The sequence below is a fragment of the Herpailurus yagouaroundi genome, unplaced genomic scaffold, assembly GCF_014898765.1.
Source record: "Herpailurus yagouaroundi ecotype Mexico unplaced genomic scaffold, PumYag 215, whole genome shotgun sequence".
NCBI classification, from domain to species: domain Eukaryota; kingdom Metazoa; phylum Chordata; class Mammalia; order Carnivora; family Felidae; genus Herpailurus; species Herpailurus yagouaroundi.
Window position 1 is genome coordinate 6,580,719 of NW_024412446.1, and position 17,151 is coordinate 6,597,869.

At 46.6% G+C, this 17,151-nt stretch overlaps 1 protein-coding gene and 1 non-coding gene across 2 annotated transcripts; one reads left to right on the forward strand and one right to left on the reverse strand.

The window, feature by feature from the left end:
* Nucleotides 1–129: 129 nt before the first annotated feature.
* Nucleotides 130–15,416, reverse strand: PIGS (phosphatidylinositol glycan anchor biosynthesis class S). Its single transcript, XM_040455338.1, has 12 exons — nucleotides 15,313–15,416; nucleotides 14,896–15,035; nucleotides 14,699–14,810; nucleotides 8,778–8,867; nucleotides 8,369–8,460; nucleotides 6,164–6,371; nucleotides 5,741–5,883; nucleotides 4,921–5,035; nucleotides 3,687–3,832; nucleotides 3,012–3,112; nucleotides 1,543–1,753; nucleotides 130–1,183 (listed from the first exon to the last, which is right to left on the reverse strand). The coding sequence occupies exons 1-12, from the start codon at nucleotides 15,344–15,346 to the stop codon at nucleotides 908–910; spliced, it is 1,668 nt and encodes a 555-aa protein (XP_040311272.1). The 5' UTR covers nucleotides 15,347–15,416; the 3' UTR covers nucleotides 130–907.
* Nucleotides 11,253–11,387, forward strand: LOC121017407 (small nucleolar RNA SNORA1). Its single transcript, XR_005784749.1, has one exon. It is a non-coding gene; the product is annotated as a small nucleolar RNA SNORA1 (small nucleolar RNA).
* Nucleotides 15,417–17,151: the final 1,735 nt, after the last annotated feature.

Genomic DNA, 17,151 nt, shown 5'->3' on the forward strand with positions numbered 1-17,151 from the left:
GGCAGGGAGGGAGGAAGGGGACATGACCAGGTGAAAGCAAGGTGGACCTGTGAGCCCAGGGGAACAGCTACAGGAAACCATTACTTAGACACCAAGGAAAGGAAGAATGAAAGGTATGCTCATACTTTGTATCATTCCAATTCACATTCAACCAATGTTTATTGAGAGCATAAAATATGTCAGACACTTTCATATCCTTATCACACTTAATCCTCATAACCACCTTGTAAGGGAGCTATCATTAGTGCTATTTTAACAAATGCAAAACTGAGGCTAAGGGAGATCAAGTGGCTTATTCACTGCTCCCCAGATGATAAGGGCAGAAGGAATTCAGGCATGCTTGATCCCATCTGGAACTTTCCCCACTGCACCAAGCCACCTCTATAAGAGGGTGAAGGGAAACTTGGCCACACACACAGCATCAGGCTATACCCAACAGGCATAGCCAGCCAGAAGGGAGGGAAGGGAGAGAAGGCCCCAGAGGTGACCTGGCCCTTTCCATGACAGCAGTGCTAGGGCTCTCCCTGAGGGGTTAGAGAGAAGCGTAGAGGGGAGGAGGCTAGAATCAACCCAGGGCTTTCCCCTAATGTTCCCTGTGAGTGCAGGAGGACTTCCAGGAACAGGACAGAAGCACAACAGACTGCCCCTGCCCCAGAGGGACACAGGAAAGGGCCTTCAAGTTCAAGCCAGATAAGAAGCCCCCAATGATGCATCTTCTAGACAAGGGCACAAAGGGTTGGGGGGGAGCCTCAGCCAGAGGAATGGGAAGGATTAATCCTGCTTGGAGTGTTTACACTTTGGTTACTGGAGCTAAGTCCTTCGTGGCAGGCCCCATTTACGTGCCTCTCAATCTAACAACTCCCACTGTGGCCAGAAAGGGAACTTTCCTACTGAGATGTTGTCCTACTCAGTCTATCTTCTCAGGCTTTTTCCAGGACTTGCGGGTTTCCAGGAAGATCTTGACCAGGGACAGGAGGATGGGCACAGCCATAGGCAGGAAGAGCGGGATGTAGATGGCAAACTTCTGGTCGTCAGGGAAATAAAGGAGGTGGAGGAGCGAGGGATCAAAAAAGGCACGCTCCGAGGACGTCACAGCTTCCTGGCTGGCAGTGAAGGCAGAGGCCAGGTGCCCAGAGGCTAACTCCTCTGCCGCCTTCTGGACTGCAGCTACAGCCCTGTACACCTAGGAAGGGGGCAGGGGATTACCATTAAGTCCCAGGCATCAGTGAGGTGTTGGGGTGGGAGGAAGGATGGGCCTTACTTTGTCTTCCACCTACCAGGCAGGTTGCCTGGAGTTCGCCCAGGATATGGAGGCCAGTATAAAAGGGCTATGGTATATTTTCTTAGCGCCTGGCTAAAACCTCACACCCCATCTGGAGTCCTGCTGGGGAGCTGGCACTGCCCTCTAGAGGAAGCCTGGGGGACTCAAGGACGGTATGCCCACACACACCCTGGACCTCAACTGGCTCTCTGGTTTCACCAGACCCTGGTCCTCGCTGGCCACTCCAGTTACAGCACAGAATCCATCCTGCGCCCACTCACCTCAGATGCCACATCGTCCTTGATGACAATGTTGCTGATCTTGCCCAGAAGCTGGGCCAGGGAAGTGAGAGTGGTAGTGGCTGTGGCCAGGTTTTCCACTGACCGAGCCCAGAGCAGCCGGTCAAGCTCCCAGGTCGTTAGCCCTTCACTCTTAGGCCCTGAAAACAGGCATTTCACAGGCAACTGGGGCTGAGCAATCCCAAAGAGCAACCTGTGGGAAGAGCAAAGTAAGGTCAAAGGGGCTGAGAGTAGAAGATGGCTATGATCCCTTGAATGATGACTAAGATTTTCCATCTTACCCAGAACCACAGGAGTCATAGGGAAGTACCTCAGGGTCTCAGGGGGTGAGTGGCAACACTCAGTAATACAGAGCCACAAGCCCCCCTTTTAAAACCTGTGTTTTTGCTCTTACCTGTTTCTGCATTAGATTTCCACGATCTTGTTTGAAAAAAAGGTCCCGTGGCTACAATATGTCTGATAACACCAACCTAGTTTAATCCCCTAACCCTGTCTACCATCTCTTTGGACCAATGGGACCACTGAGCCTTTAGTTAAGGGATGATCCAGGACCACTTCTGATAAGCCTGTGTGTTGTCCCTCTCTAATCCTGCACCTAGGGCAGACATTGCTAATCAATCAGAATCCTCTTTCCTAATGATCCCAGACACAGCCGTAGAATCCTCAGTCTAGGGCATCCAGCAGCCACCACCAGCCTATCAGTTACCAGGAGAATTAACAGCTATTTTCTTTTTTAAATTATTTTTTTTTTCAATGTTTATTTATTTTTGGGACAGAGAGAGACAGAGCATGAAGGGGGGAGGGGCAGAGAGAGAGGGAGACACAGAATCGGAAACAGGCTCCAGGCTCTGAGCCATCCGCCCAGAGCCTGACGCGGGGCTCGAACTCACGGACTGCGAGATCGTGACCTGGCTGAAGTCGGACGCTTAACCGACTGCGCCACCCAGGTGCCCCATCAGCTATTTTCTTAAGTAGCCCTATCTACATCCTATGGACCTGACATTCGGGAGTCTGTTTTCCTTTTCTCTTTTTTAAGTTTATTTACTTTGAGAGGGAGAGCGAAAGAGAGAAAGAGGACACACGTAGGGGAGGGGCAGAGAGAGGGGGAGAGAGAGAATCCCAAGCAGGCTCCGTGCTGTCAGCACAGAGCCCGACACAGGGCTGGATCCCATGAACCAAGACCATGACTTGAACCGAAATCAAGAGTCAGATGCTTAACCGACCAAGCCACCCAGGCATCCCAGGAGTCTGTTTTTTTAAAACAGTTTTTGTCAGCAACTAGTCCTTCTTACGAGGAGGATAAAATGATTCTTCGAAACCCTTCTTGGTTTCCCTGGGGCTCTAGGCCCAGCCAAGGTATCCCTGCCAGGTGAGATTTCATTCTAGTCAGCTCAGAAGACTCGGGTCAGATTCAGTGGCCACACCCCCTGGGAGATGAGCCAGGAACTCACCGCAACTGAGCCAGGAACACCTCCATCACTTGCTCCATGTCCACTTCAACCCTCACCGGCAGCTTCAAGGCATTGTAGGCTTTGGGGTCCACATTGTATACCTGCAAGGGGAAATAAGGCTGCCCGAACACCACGCCAGGACCGTGAACGACTCTGCTCTAGACACTCTGGAGGCCATGAGAGAAAAGGGAGACATATTCTGTGCTCCTTAGAAATTACAAACCTGATGGTATAGCTAATATTTTTTGAATACCGGCTACTAGGAGCTTTTCATAAATTATCTCCATTATCCCCTCAGAAGACCCGTAAAAAATATTTATTCCATTTTAAGAGTTCCTACCTATGAGAAACTCCCAGTCTAACAGGAGAAGTTGTCATTCATACAAGACTCCCATAAATAGGGCCAAGATCTAAGATGTACACATGGAAAAGTCCTCAGTGAGTGCGAACCGCTACATGCCAAAGGGTCACATTACAGAAAACTTATAGAAATAAGAAGCTGTGGGGCCGGCAGAGTAGGGGCACAAGCTCATAGCACCCTCACCAACTTGGTGCGGCCCCTCCCACAGGCTGGGCCATGGAGGACACTAGAGGAACAACAGAAGGAACAGTCTCAGGGAACATGTGTCTGTCCCTAAAGCTGGGGCTCTGGGGTCTGCAGAGTGTGACCGTTACCATAATGCCACCCCAACGGGGACTATGGAAGGCGTTGGTGGCCACTGGAGCGCCGTCCTTGTCCTGAATGTACAGGGGGGAGTGGGCAAGCTCAGGTACGTAGAGCAGAAAGTTGAGCACAGGGTAAAGGGAGGCAGCACTGGATCCTAGGGTAGAAAGAGAAGGCAAGTCAGAATACCAAAACACGCTGGACCTAGATCTTCGTTCCAGGTCAGCCTCTAACTTGCTGGTCACTCACAGTGGGCCTCATTTCCCCCAACTGAGAGTCCCCAGAATATCCTCCAGTCTGGGGTTTCTGTGATCGAAACCTCTGAACATTCTCCCAAGATGGGCCACACACATGAAGCAGAGTCCCTAGCCCCCTTGTCTGTCTAAGACCACTCTCTCGGGCCCTGCCGCATCATACCCATATAACTATAATCCATTTTATAGACAGGTATACATATGACCTCATGTCGGCTCCCTCTTAATATCCTTCAATAGCTAGCCAGTCACACCAGGTAAAAGTCAAGCTACTTAACATGGTCCTTATGATCAAGCACCTGCCTGCCTTGCCAGCTTTGTCTTGGTCACTTCCTCGCAATTCAGCGATACTACGCTTCTCTGAGCTTCCCGAATGCCTATCCGTCTTACTCTTCTACATCTAAGCTCAGAGTTCCCTTGCCTGGAATGCCTTTCCATCTCTGCATTCAGCACTGGTAGAGGGAATGAGGGAGAAATCACACACAGCCCTTCCCATATCTTGGTCCACACTGGCCTAGCCTGGGTGCCTGAAATCCCACAACCCATGATATACTGACTTTGGTTTGTCTGTATTATACTCTGTGGTCACCTATGCTTCCTAGGTACCATCCCCCAAATGAAAAACTGGAACCCCAGCTTCAAACCTCAGTCAGAACTGTCAATCCAGATTCTGCCTTTGTGTACTTTTGCTGTTATCTTTCCTACATGTGTGACCATATTTTTCCTGGCTGGCTTGCAAAGAGGGAAACAGCCTATCCATTCGTTTACAGAAAGCAGTGGGAGTCATTTAATAAACGTTTTTGGATACGATAGTGTGGGGTTGGGAGATGTCAACAGAGTCTCATGAAGAAGCCTAAATGCCCAGTACTTCCTTAATGCCCTCAGACCACCCAACCTGGGAACCAGAACCATATACTCCCAGCCTCCAACTCCACACTGAGCCTTCAGGGTCCTGCCAAGCCTAGCAAAGAGGCCCTCATCCTTAGCTCACCCAGACGGGACTCCACTGGATTGATGACATGGGGGAGGCTATGTGCGGCCAAGTAGTAGCTAGAGGAAGCTGGGTCAAAGCGTGGGTTTACCCCCAACACTGCATAGTAAAGAATCTGTAAAGCAAAGAAGGAGAACATTCCTTTGTTTATTGGTTCATACTCCACTCTGTCCCAAAAGTTTTGAAGTGCCTTAAAAAAGATACAATAAGCACAGGACAAAAATATGAGAGATAAAATCAGGGCTGAGAGAAAATAGATGTAGGAAAAAAAAATAATAAAGCCAAGGGTAAAAGTTAATACGCTATACACGGGCTATGAAAACCACATTTTTTACCAGGCTTTCCAAGAGCGTAAACAGGGAGGGGAAACGAGTAGCATAATTCAGTGTCTGCAAGCTCAACTCAAGTCAGTTATTCAGAAGTACTCCCACTTACCAAGACCTGATAAAAATTTCTCGCACATTTTTCCTAAACGGATATTGTGTGATACAGAAGGCTACATTCTTCACATCTTTACTGTTACTACACTAACATATTTCAGGAAGTTTTATTTTTTAAATAAATTCCTTAAGGATGGCACAACTGGGTGAATACAGTTCTGGAGGGAGCCATAAGGAAGGTTGTTTTTTAACAAACGTTGACAGAAGTCCCTGAGCTGGACACCACGGAGGGAAAGTAGACACTAGAACCACATCTACACGCAGGAAGTTCCAAGCAAATCAGCAAGCTCGAAGAGCTGGAAGAACAGACTACACGTAAATAATAAATATGGATGGACTTTGAAAAGGAAAAGGACCCCTCAGCTTGCTCCCTGTCTTACCTGAGAGTCCACAGAGAAGTTGCCGGCAGCACTGAGGGCACTCAGGAAGGGCTGCACATAGCGCCGGACAGCCCCCTCGATGTCCCAGTGGACGTCGTGGGACTTGGGGTCTGGGTTGAGTAAACTGAAGGTGATCTCATAGCCTACAGAAACAGGAGTCAGGGAAGGCAGAGGCTTCTGTGGCTCAAGGGCAGTGGTACCCCTGGCTGAGCTGAACTTGTTTCTCCTCTAGAATGGGGTTGGTGGCCATGATGGAACCAAAGGGAGGACAAAACTGGGATGAGGAACAGGGAGTGCTTTCAACTAAGAGATGAAACCACAGAAGAAAGGAGTAGAGTCTGCATGCAGATTCCCCTCCTGCCCCAATGCCCCCACATCATTCACTTCCCTCTCCCTTCTCACGACAAAGCTCCATCACCCTACCCAAGCTGGACTTGAGAGGCCGCCTCTTATCAGAGCTCCACTTGTCCTCTGGAAGGTGGTCAGCCAGGGCCGCAGCAAGCACATCTTCAGTCAAAGACATGGCCTGCGCTACTTGGATCACCCGGCGGCCGACTATGTTAAAGGCCTCGCGGTGCATTATCCCTCTCACGACTGCTGTCCTCTCGGGCCCGATGTAACTCATCATGTCCTGTGAGAGAGGCCAGCAAGGGAAAGAATGCCCATGGCTCAGGGAAGAAAGCAGAAGAACGTGCCGGCTCCTGTCTCTGAGAATCTGGCTTTTTGCCACTGACCACCAGGCTGACTGCTCCCTTTAGATTCATAGTGAACCATCCCAGCATCTCTGACCAATCAGCATGCATGAATGTTTTCATTCATTTCTGCGACCTTTGCCTTCCCGGCAGACTTAAGTGCAGGCATTATCTAAATCTTCGTGGACTGGAAAACTAGGAGACGGCATGCTGAACAAGGAAAGCAGAATAAACAAACACATGGAAAGTTTGATGTAAGTAAACAGCACATGGCAAAGAGGCAAGGACAGAAATGTTCACAGCAGCATTATTTCCTTTTTTTAAGTTTATTTTTATTTATTTTGAGAGAGCGCAAGAGAGGGAGGGGCAGAGAGAGAAAGAGAGGGAGAGGGAGAGGGAGAGGGAGAGGGAGAGGGAGAGGGAGAGAGAGAGAGAGAGAGAGAGAGAAAGAGGGAGAAACCCAAACAGGCTCCATACTGTCAGCACACAGCCCAATGTGGGGCTCAAACTCACAAACCGCAAGATCATGACCTGAGCGGTAATCAAGAGTTGGAGGCTTAACCAACTAAGCCACCCAGGTGCCCCAAGGCGGCATTATTTCTAAGAGTCAAACACTGGAGACAATCCAAATGCCCATCAGCACAGAATGGATAAATTGTGATATTTATACAATAAAACATATTAAAAATGAACACATTAGATTCAACTACACCTTGATTATCATGGAGGATTGTACCAAACATAAATGTTGAATGAAACAAAAGTTACAAAAGAACATGTGCTGTATTATTATAAAGCTCAAAAGTTTACAAAATTAAACATATTGTTTAAAATTTTTTTTTTAACGTTTATTTATTTTTGAGACAGAGAGAGACAGAGCATGAACGGGGGAGGGGCAGAGAGAGAGGGAGGCACAGAATCGGAAGCAGGCTCCAGGCTCTGAGCCATCAGCCCAGAGCCCAACGCAGGGCTCGAACTCACGGACCGTGAGATCGTGACCTGAGCCGAAGTCGGACGCTTAACCGACTGAGCCACCCAGGCGCCCCTTAAACATATTGTTTATAGAGACATATGTGCTGAAAACTGAAAAAGTAAGAAAATGACACGCACAAAATACGGTCACCCTGAACTAAAATAAAAGGGAGTGGGGCAAACCATGGAAATACACAGGGTTCAGCTACTATTACTAGACTGTAGTTTGCAAGCCAGGGGTGGGTTCGTTAAAATTTTCTTTCATCTTTTTATAAGAATTAAATATCTCAGGGCACCTGAATGGCTTAGTTGGTTAAGCGTCCAACTGTTGATCTTGGCCCAGGTCATGATTCCAGGGTTGTGGGGTAGAGCCCCATGGAGCCTGCTTGAGATTCTCTCTCTCTCTCTCTCTCTCTCTCTCTCGCTCTCGCTCTCGCTCTCGCTCTCTCTCTCTCGCTCTCTCTCTCTCGCTCTCTCTCCCTCTCCCTCTCCCTCTCCTTTTCCCTCTCTTCTTCCTTCCCTCTCTCCCTCCCTCTCCCCCTTTGCCCCTCTCACCCACTCATGTGTGGTCTAAAACAAATAAATAAATAAAAATATTTCATCATAAATTTTAAAAGAAAACACTGCATGGCATAGCTCCCAATGAGCCTCTTGCTCATAAAGTGGAAAGGTCAATGCATTGCCCATTTTACCACCATAATCCATTCAAGCCATCTTTTTTTTAATCCTGTTTTTTTTCCACTTCAAATGGTCGCTGGAGCTTTAACCATATAGAACTCTTGGAGTTAGAAAGACCCAGAGTCAATGAAAACAACCCTATTTGCATTCTTTTAAAAAAATATTTGGAAAAGAGTTTTCTATAGCAAATGCAAGAAACGGGCAGCACTACTGCAAGAAGGAAGTGACCTAGGAGAGGACAAGCAGATGGGATAAGGCAAGGCCATACCCTCCCTGCTCACCCTACCTGGGGCAGAAGTGAGGAGTGTTCGGGGATCACGTACACAGTCAGGGAGCCCTCTGCTTGCTCCTGCGGCTCAGCTAACATGGTTTCTGCCTCTGGGGACGGACAAGAGCAGAAGGTCTACTAGGAGCAAAACACCATGCCCTATCCCTCTGCCCCCCAACAGGGTGCCTAAGCCACAATTCCACCTCCCTTTCTACATGGCTGACATTGTGGCCAGGCTTGGCCCCCAGTGGCCCAGGTGGAAACACACTCTCATCCCCAGCTTTCCCAGGAAGTGGCCCAGGCGGAAACACACTCTCATCCCCAGCTTTCCCAGGAAGTTAGAAGATGGTATGGAAACTACACACTTAGAGATCAGAAGAAAAAAGAGGGCTCCGTGTTAAACTAGTGTGATCACTCCTTCCGGTACCTTGCATACTGCCCAGTGACAGGGCCTCTTCCTCATGGTCCAGAGCCCTCCGATAGGCCTTCTGGAAACGGCACTTGATTTTCATTTTGTCTGAGAGGGAAAGGAAGAGGATGAGAAGACTAAGGGGTGCCTGGGTGGCTTAGTTGGTTAAGCATCTGACTTCAGCTCAGGTCATGATCTCGCAGTTCATGAGTTCGAGCCCCACATGGGGCTCTGTGCTGACAGCTTGGAGCCTGGAGCCTGCTTTGGACTCTGTGTCTCCCTCTCTTTCTGCCCCTCCCCCACTCACTCTCTGTCTCTCTCAAGAAGAAATAAACATTGAGGAAAAAAAAAAAAAGATAAGACTAAATACAGACCTCTGCCCATCTTCCCAGCCCTAACACTGTCCAGTGTCTCAGGACATCAAGAAAATCGTTTGCAGAGAAAGTCCCAGAGGCTACAGCCAATTCTAACGATTTCTACATGGATGATATCAAATACACGACACTCCACCTCTTCCACCTAACCAGCTCTTGCTTCTACCTGTGTACACACTACCTTCAACCTGAAGTACTCTCCCACAGGGAAATCTATTACAATATTTATTCTATTAATAGGTGAAAGGAGCAAAACCATACGATCACTTCGATAGGTGCTTCAAAATAAGGCAACAAATTCAGGTTGTTGTTTTTTTTAGAGAGAGCGTGAATGCGCCAGCGTGCGTGCGTACGTGCGCATAAGCAGGGGCAGAGCAGAGAGAGAGAGAGAAAATCTCAAGCAGACTTTGTGACGTCAGCACAGAGCCTAATGTGGGGCTCAATGTAGGACCTGATCTCACAAACCATGAGATCGTGACCTGAGCCCAAATCAAGAGTCCGATGCTTAACCAAATGAGCCACTCAGGCGCCCCAATGAACATTCTTGATAAAAATGCACACTTAATGACAAAACACTCAAGTAGTTCCATTAAAATCATTAATAAAATGAGGATGCCCACTACTTCCTCTATTATTCAGCACTGTTCTTTCTGAAGTTCCTGACCAATGAAAAAAGTGAAGACCAGTGAAGAAAGAGACACGAAACCTGAATACTTGAAAGAACAAAATGTCCACTTTTTGAAATAGCATAATTATTTTCCAAGAAAATCAAAGAAAATCAACTGAAAAAAAATCACAACTGGTAACAATTCAGTCCTATGACTAGATACACACAAGAATTAATAGCTTTCTGAGAAATACCAGCAATGTCCAATTTGAAAAGCAAGTATTTTTTAAATCCCAATCCTCATCATAATAAAGAACGTACAAACACCCAGGAAGAAATGTACAAAACTATAAGAAAAACACCCAGGACTTTACTGAAGGACCTAAAAGAAGATTTGAATGAAATAGAAAAGACTAAATATTCTAAGGATGTCAATTCTCCCCAAGTTAATCTATACCTGCAAAATAATCCCATAGGGATTTTTTGCCCCCCCCGCCCCCCGCCCCCGGAACTTGAGAAGTTGAACCTAAAACTTCTTGTGAAAGTTCTTTGTTATAGAAGAATTCCAGGTCATAATATAGGAGAAATTACAGAATTTTAAATTTGCCATTTTGGGGTACCTGGCTGGCTCAGTTGTAGAGCATGCTACTCTTGATCTCAGGGTTGTGAGTTCAAGCCGTACGTTGGGTATATAGATTACTTAAAAATAAAATCTTAAAATAAATAAATAAATAAATAAATAAATAAATAAATAAAAACTGCCATTTTGCAACTGCTATGAAATGGATGCCAGCATCATTGGATGCTAAAACCATCAGGTGAAAGGTTGACAGGGAATTAAAATACAGACATCGAGGAGTGCCTGGGTGGCTCATTCGGTTGAGCATCCGACTTCGGTTCAGGTCATGATCTCGCGGTTCATGAGTTCGAGCCCTGCGTCAGGCTCTGTGCTGATAGCTCAGAGCCTGGAGCCTGCTTCAGATTCTGTGTCTCCCTCTCTCTCTCCCCTTTCCCCACTCATGCTCTCTCTCTGTTTCGCAAAAAGGAATAAATGTTAAAAAAAAAATTAAAAAAAAATACAGACATCAAGCTGACAGTATCTGAATTCACTAAATCATCTTTGTATCACCCAAAGTGAAAAAAACCCATCCATTCTATGCTTCCTGATATAACACAATAGGAAGTTTACCACACTAATTATAATGTATTCTTATCTAAAAAAGTGAACTGATTTTGATCAAATCTCCTGATCTGACTACCAGTTTACAAAAAATATGGATAATAGAGGAATAAGTTAAATGAAACTAGGAGAAAGCAATCTGCCAAATCCAGAATGGGAGAGGTTCTAGAAAACAAGTGGCCTGGTTTCTCAAAAAAACCAAAGAAAAGAAGTGTATCAGGATGGGGTAGGGGGAGCTGATATATAATAAAAAAAAGGCAAAAGAAATGTAACAAAATGTGATGTGTTGATCCCGATTAGAATAAACCAACTATAAAAGGACAGCTGTGAAAAGCCTCATTCTAGATGGAAATGGGTACTATCATTCATGGTGTCCAGAAATTGTTAACGTGGCTACAGTAAGACACAGGTTATGCTTCCATTGCAGCAAGTTTATTGCAGTGGTGACATTGAGAACTGTAACATTTTTTCCTAGGCTCATGGAGAGTGGAAGTAACAAGACTTTTCAATATTACAGACAATGAAGGAATAACAATTTTAGATCATTTGCCAAAATAGCAATCAATGTACTTCCTACCATTTGACTTCTAGGGCCCTAACGTAAAGAAATTGGATCCCAAAGATTACAGGTGGGGAATTTCTGAAGTAGGTCCACATGCCAGTGGAGATCAAAGAAGTCCAACCAAAAGAACCAGGACTGACTGATAGTGACAACTGTGGATTAAACAAAAGTTCTTTTTAAAAGGATTATTTTGGGGGCGCCTGGGTGGCTCAGTCGGTTAAGCATCCGACTCTTGATTTCAGCTCAGCTCATGATCTCACAGTTAGCGTGTTTGAGCCCCACGTCAGGCTCTGTGCTGATGGTGTGGAGCCTGCTTGGGATTCTGTCTCCTCTCTCTGTCCCTCCCCCACTTGCTCTCTGTATCTTTCTCAAAATAAGTAAAAACATACTTTAAAAAATAATAATAAATAAATAAATAAATAAATAAATAAATAAATAAATAAATAAATGGGTTATTTTGAAGATTATGATTCTGGTTTTGGAGGAACTACGGTGATCGGCTGCAGCACTGGAAGGACACACATGTAAAATTCCCGAAATAAAATTTATTGGGGCATCTGGGTGGCTCAGCCGGTTAAGCATCTGACTCTTGGTTTCAGCTCAGGTCATGATCTCGAGGTTCGTGGGACCAAGTCCTGCATCAGGCTCTGCACTGACAGTGCGGAGCCTGCTTGGGATTCTCTCTCCCTCTCTATCTGTCCCTCCCCCACTCACACTCACACTCACACTTTCTCTCTCAAAATAAATAAATAAAAATATTTTTTTTAATTTACTGACTTAAAATATTAAGAGGACACCTTCGAGATAATTGGGGAAATATGAATATAGACTGGAAATTAGGTGATACTCAAGAATTACCGTGGACTTGGTTAGGTGTGATATGGTAGTTATGTTTAAAAGCAACAAAAGGGGCGCCTGGGTGGCTCAGTCGGTTGGGCGGCCGACTTCAGCTCAGGTCATGATCTCGCGGTCCGTGAGTTCGAGCCCCGCATCGGGCTCTGGGCTGATGGCTCAGAGCCTGCAGCCTGCTTCCCATTCTGTGTCTCCCTCTCTCTCTGCCCCTCCCCCGTTCATGCTCTGTCTCTCTCTCTGTCTCAAAAATAAATAAAACGTTAATAAAATAAATAAATAAATAAATAAAAGCAACAAAATAAAATCTTTCAAGGGCTGCCCTTCTCATCTAGCATAAAAGCTGTATGTGAGCCTAGCCCCCTGTCCACTGCTCTGGTTTTATTTCATTTCCTCTTACTCTTTCCCTCATTCACCTCACTCTCCCCATAATGGAATTCTCACTGCTCTGCAAAGGCACCACTTCTGCTCCTACCACAGGACCTTATATTTGCTTCTCTCTCTACCAAAAAATGCTCTTCTCCCAGATATCTACACAGTTTACTACTTTACCTCTTTGGGTCTTTACTTGAAAGTCCTGTTTTCAAATGATGCCGTCCTTAGCCACCCCCTCTAAAATAGCAATGACCTCTTTATCCCCCAAGAAAACCTCCCTATACCCCTGTCCTGAACTATTTTCCCCCTGTCACCATCTAACATACATACATACATTTATTTATTACAGATTTTATTTTTTTAAGTAATCTCTATACCCAATGTGGGGCTTGAACCCACAACCCTGAGATCAAGAGTTGCAGACTCCACTGACTGAGCCAGCCAGGTGCCCCCCACCATGTAACATATATTTGTTTATCTTCTTGTCTGTTCTCTTCTTTTTTTTTTTTTTTGCCTATTCTGTTCAATGTATTTTGTCTACTTTGTTTGCTGTATCTCCAGCGACTACAACAGTATCTGATATGGGCACTCAATAATAAATATTGGTTGAATAAATGGACCAACCTATTACTATTCCTATGTAGTAGATGAGAAAACCAAGAGTTAGAGAGGTTAACAACCTCACCCAAATTCACACAAGTGGCAGAACCAAGGCTTTAACCCAGCTCTCTTACACCAAATTCTCCATACTCTTGGCCACTCCACCCGACTACCTTCACAATATGTCCATATTATTGAATACCATGTCACTAAATGTGAATGTCCATGATAAATTGACAACAATCAAAGTTGCAAACTAACATGTGAGGCATGATCCAATTCTTGGTTTGAGAAACAACAAGTATGTGTGTTTACATTAGGCTGAGCCATATGAAATCCGACTTTTAAGACACACGGGTTGACCAAGGTTAAAAAGCTAGAAAGTAAATGGTACACAGGCACTTCACCATCTGGACTCAGCCTACACATACAGTCACTCACAATTTTCACTTCACACTCCAGAAAAGTAAAACCGCACACAGATTCCCCCAACATGCTGACTCACCCCTCCATGCTTCTACACGGGAGGTAGTATAGGTTGTTGGTTAAAAGCCCGAACTCTGGGATCAGTCGGGCCTGGATTTAAATCTTAGCTCCACCTCTTACTAGCTAGCTGTGTGATCGTGAACAAATGAAAATCTCTAACTCTCTTTTTTTCATTTATAAAATGGAGATCATGTGAGAGACGATTAAATAAGACAACACATGTAAAGTGCTTCACCTAGTTTATGGCATAGAATGAACAACAAATATTAGCCATTGCTATATCTGGCTCAAGCTGTTCCCTTCCTCCCTTCCCCATTTACCCTGAATTCCTTCACATCCTTTAAAAATCTGACTTAAAAATGACATCCTCAAAACCTTCTCTGTCTTTTTTTCCTCCCAGGCTGTTAAAGGCTCTTTTTTAAATACGATCTCTGTTTCTTACATAATCCCCTGTGATTTCTTTATCTAAGTGTTTTTGTCCCCTAAATGACTATGAATTTCTCAAAACCATTATCAATTCTTTATTTATCCCGAAATTCCTGGTACCAAAAGGTGCCTACTAACACTCAACAAAGTGTTCCATGTCAAATTGAGTAAGAGCTGTATACAACTCCAACTTGATTCCAAACCCTGCGTTCTTTCTACCACATCCCACCTCCTCTCCTATCTTCTAATGAGCATCAACTGCTTCTCATCAGGTAGCACAACTGTCATGAATGAAATTGCTGCCCTAACGGTGAACACTGTTATTTAAAGTTGCTTTTCTTCTAACCAACCACACTGTTCATTCAGAACTGTTCATTCAGAGAGGGCTTTTAAGAAAGGGACACCCACGCTCCTCCAACCTAACCCATCTCTGCACTGAGCTCAGACCAGAAAGGCAGGCTTGACTCCCCAAGAACTCACATTTCAGAGGGATCTCTCTCTCATGCACAACGGTGAAGGGCAGCTTCTCCTGGTCGTCCGACGGCACTGACTCTCGGGTAAATACGACAGTGACGGGCACCATGAGCCGCAGCTAGAGAAAGGAGCATCAGGGCCATCGGCTGAGTCTCCACCTTGCCAGTGGGCTGTCCCCAGGCCTTCTCCCACAGAGGTCTCACCTGCAGGGCATTCAGCCCACTGATCTCAGAGTAAGGCAATGGGGCCCGGTAGGTCTCCGTAGTCTTCCACCAGAGCGGCAACCCCAGCACGATGGCCACGGCAGCGAAGAAGAGAGCGGCCCGCTTGCCTCGGACCACCTCTAGGGGCACGGAGGTACAGACTTGAGGCGCTGGAAGTGGGCTTGGTTGTCCTCCCCACACCTGACGCGGACGAGCCCCAGCAACCCTCACTCAGAAGCTCTCCGCCCGCCTTCATAGGGATCCCTGTGCCAGGGGCCCGCGCCCGTCTGAAGGGATATTGTCTGAAACGACCCCCGACCCCCTAGTCCGCGGGACCACTGGCACACCACAATCCCCAAGCCCGCATTCCTCGCTCGCGATCTATGAGTCTCAGTTCCCACCCGAATGCCACCGCACCTAGGTCTGTAGCTGCGGCCCCGGGAGCCGCCATGCTTCCATCCAGTTGCTCTAGCCGCCGAGGGGCGGAGCTACGCAAAGCCTCCCCCAATCGGAAACCCGCAAGGAGGGGGCGGGACCACGGCAGAGGTCGCAGCCAATCGCAAGCGGCACTCAGGGAGGGCAGGCGAGAGAAAGAGGTAGAGGGTGGGCGGGGTCCGCAAGGAGCCTGGCCGCGAGTTTGAAAGGAATTTACCCAAGCACCAAGGGCCAGTGGAGTGGCTGTGCAGGTTTCTGTGTTGCCGGAAGATTCTTCGTTAGTACCCCGTTTCCTTGTGGAACACACTCCTAGCCCCAGGGATTAAGAGAGCAAACTCTGCAGGCGTTAAATACTAGTTGAGCGACCACAGGCAGCTCTAAGTCTCAGTTTTCTCATCTGGAAAATGGAGATATTTACTAAAATGAGGTCATTCAGGGGCGCTTGGCTGGCCGTCAGTGGAGCAGGTGAGTCTTGATCTTGGGGTCCTGAGTTTGAGCCCCACGTTGGGTGTAGAGATTACTTAAAAAATAAAATGAGGTCATTCATGTAAAGAACCTGGCACGGAAAGCACCCAAATATCACCTATCAGGATAACTGTTTTATCGTCCGTTTCAGAGAGCTCCTCTTCTGGGCACTCTCTCCGTAAGCTTCAGATATGGAGACAGCAAGCTAGTTGTACCTTTTTAGCATATTTGGCTCATTCAGCCTTTTTTTTTTTTTTTTTTTTTTTTTTTTTTTTTTTTTTTCATTTGAGTTCATTTCCAAGTTGTAAAAGTCTGAATACTTCACTTAAAATTCTTGAAAATTCATGAACACAGACTCTGGATCCTGATCACTTGGGTTTAAATCCTGACTTTACCACCTCACCTGAGTGATCTTGAGAAGTTAATTAACTAACCTCTCTGTGCCTGTTTCCTCATATTAAAATAGGGATGGTAATAGTATCTACTTCATACAGTGTTGTAGTAAATGAGTTAGTAAATGTAAAGTGATTAGAATAGGGCCTGGCGGGAGCACATAGCAAGTGCTATATAAGTGTTAGCTATTTCTGTTAATATGAGGTCAGGTGACACTGGACCTACATTCCCATATTGCAATAATTTGGTGGGTGGAGCATTGATTGCACACTTTACACAGAGCATGGGCTGCCCAGTTCACACAGAACATGCCTAGCAAGTTCTTTCAACTTTTCATCCCTTCAGACGGCCCCAGGTGTTCGATGTATGTACCCCCCACACCCCAGCCAAGTGGTCAAAGTTTAGCATGAAACCTCACCAGGGCTTCCCTTGCCCAGACCCTCAAATTGGCCTTCTCTGTGCCCTCATCTCCCCCAAACGGGAATGGGCAATAGCCCTTGGCAACCTCCTAGGTACCTTGCTCCGTCTGGCAGTCCTGAGCCTTGGGCCTTTTCCTTGCTGGGCAGGAGCCCAGGTGTTCCTCCTGCAATGCCACCCCCACCCCAGCAGAACGTGTCAAGCCCCAGCAGGGTTCAGCACACAGAAGTGAGCGACTGCCATCCCCCTTATCCCAGTTTTGGGCCATTCGCAAAAGCTGCCTTCAGGAATTGCACAAGTCTCGCCTTACTCCATCCTTCAGACGCAGCCCAGTGCCTCTGATGTGGCAGTCCTGAAAGACCTGCAGCCTTCCAGCTTTGGACATTAACCCGCAAGAGCTTGAGCTGGGAATGGTGACTGGGTGTGCCCCTCCCGTCAACACTTCCAGCCCAGTAAAACTCAAAACCTACTCTGTCCTCCACAGTCAGAGGGCCCAGGCAGTCAGCTGAAATCAGAAACTGAGAAGTGGGCGTCTGAGGCATCTGA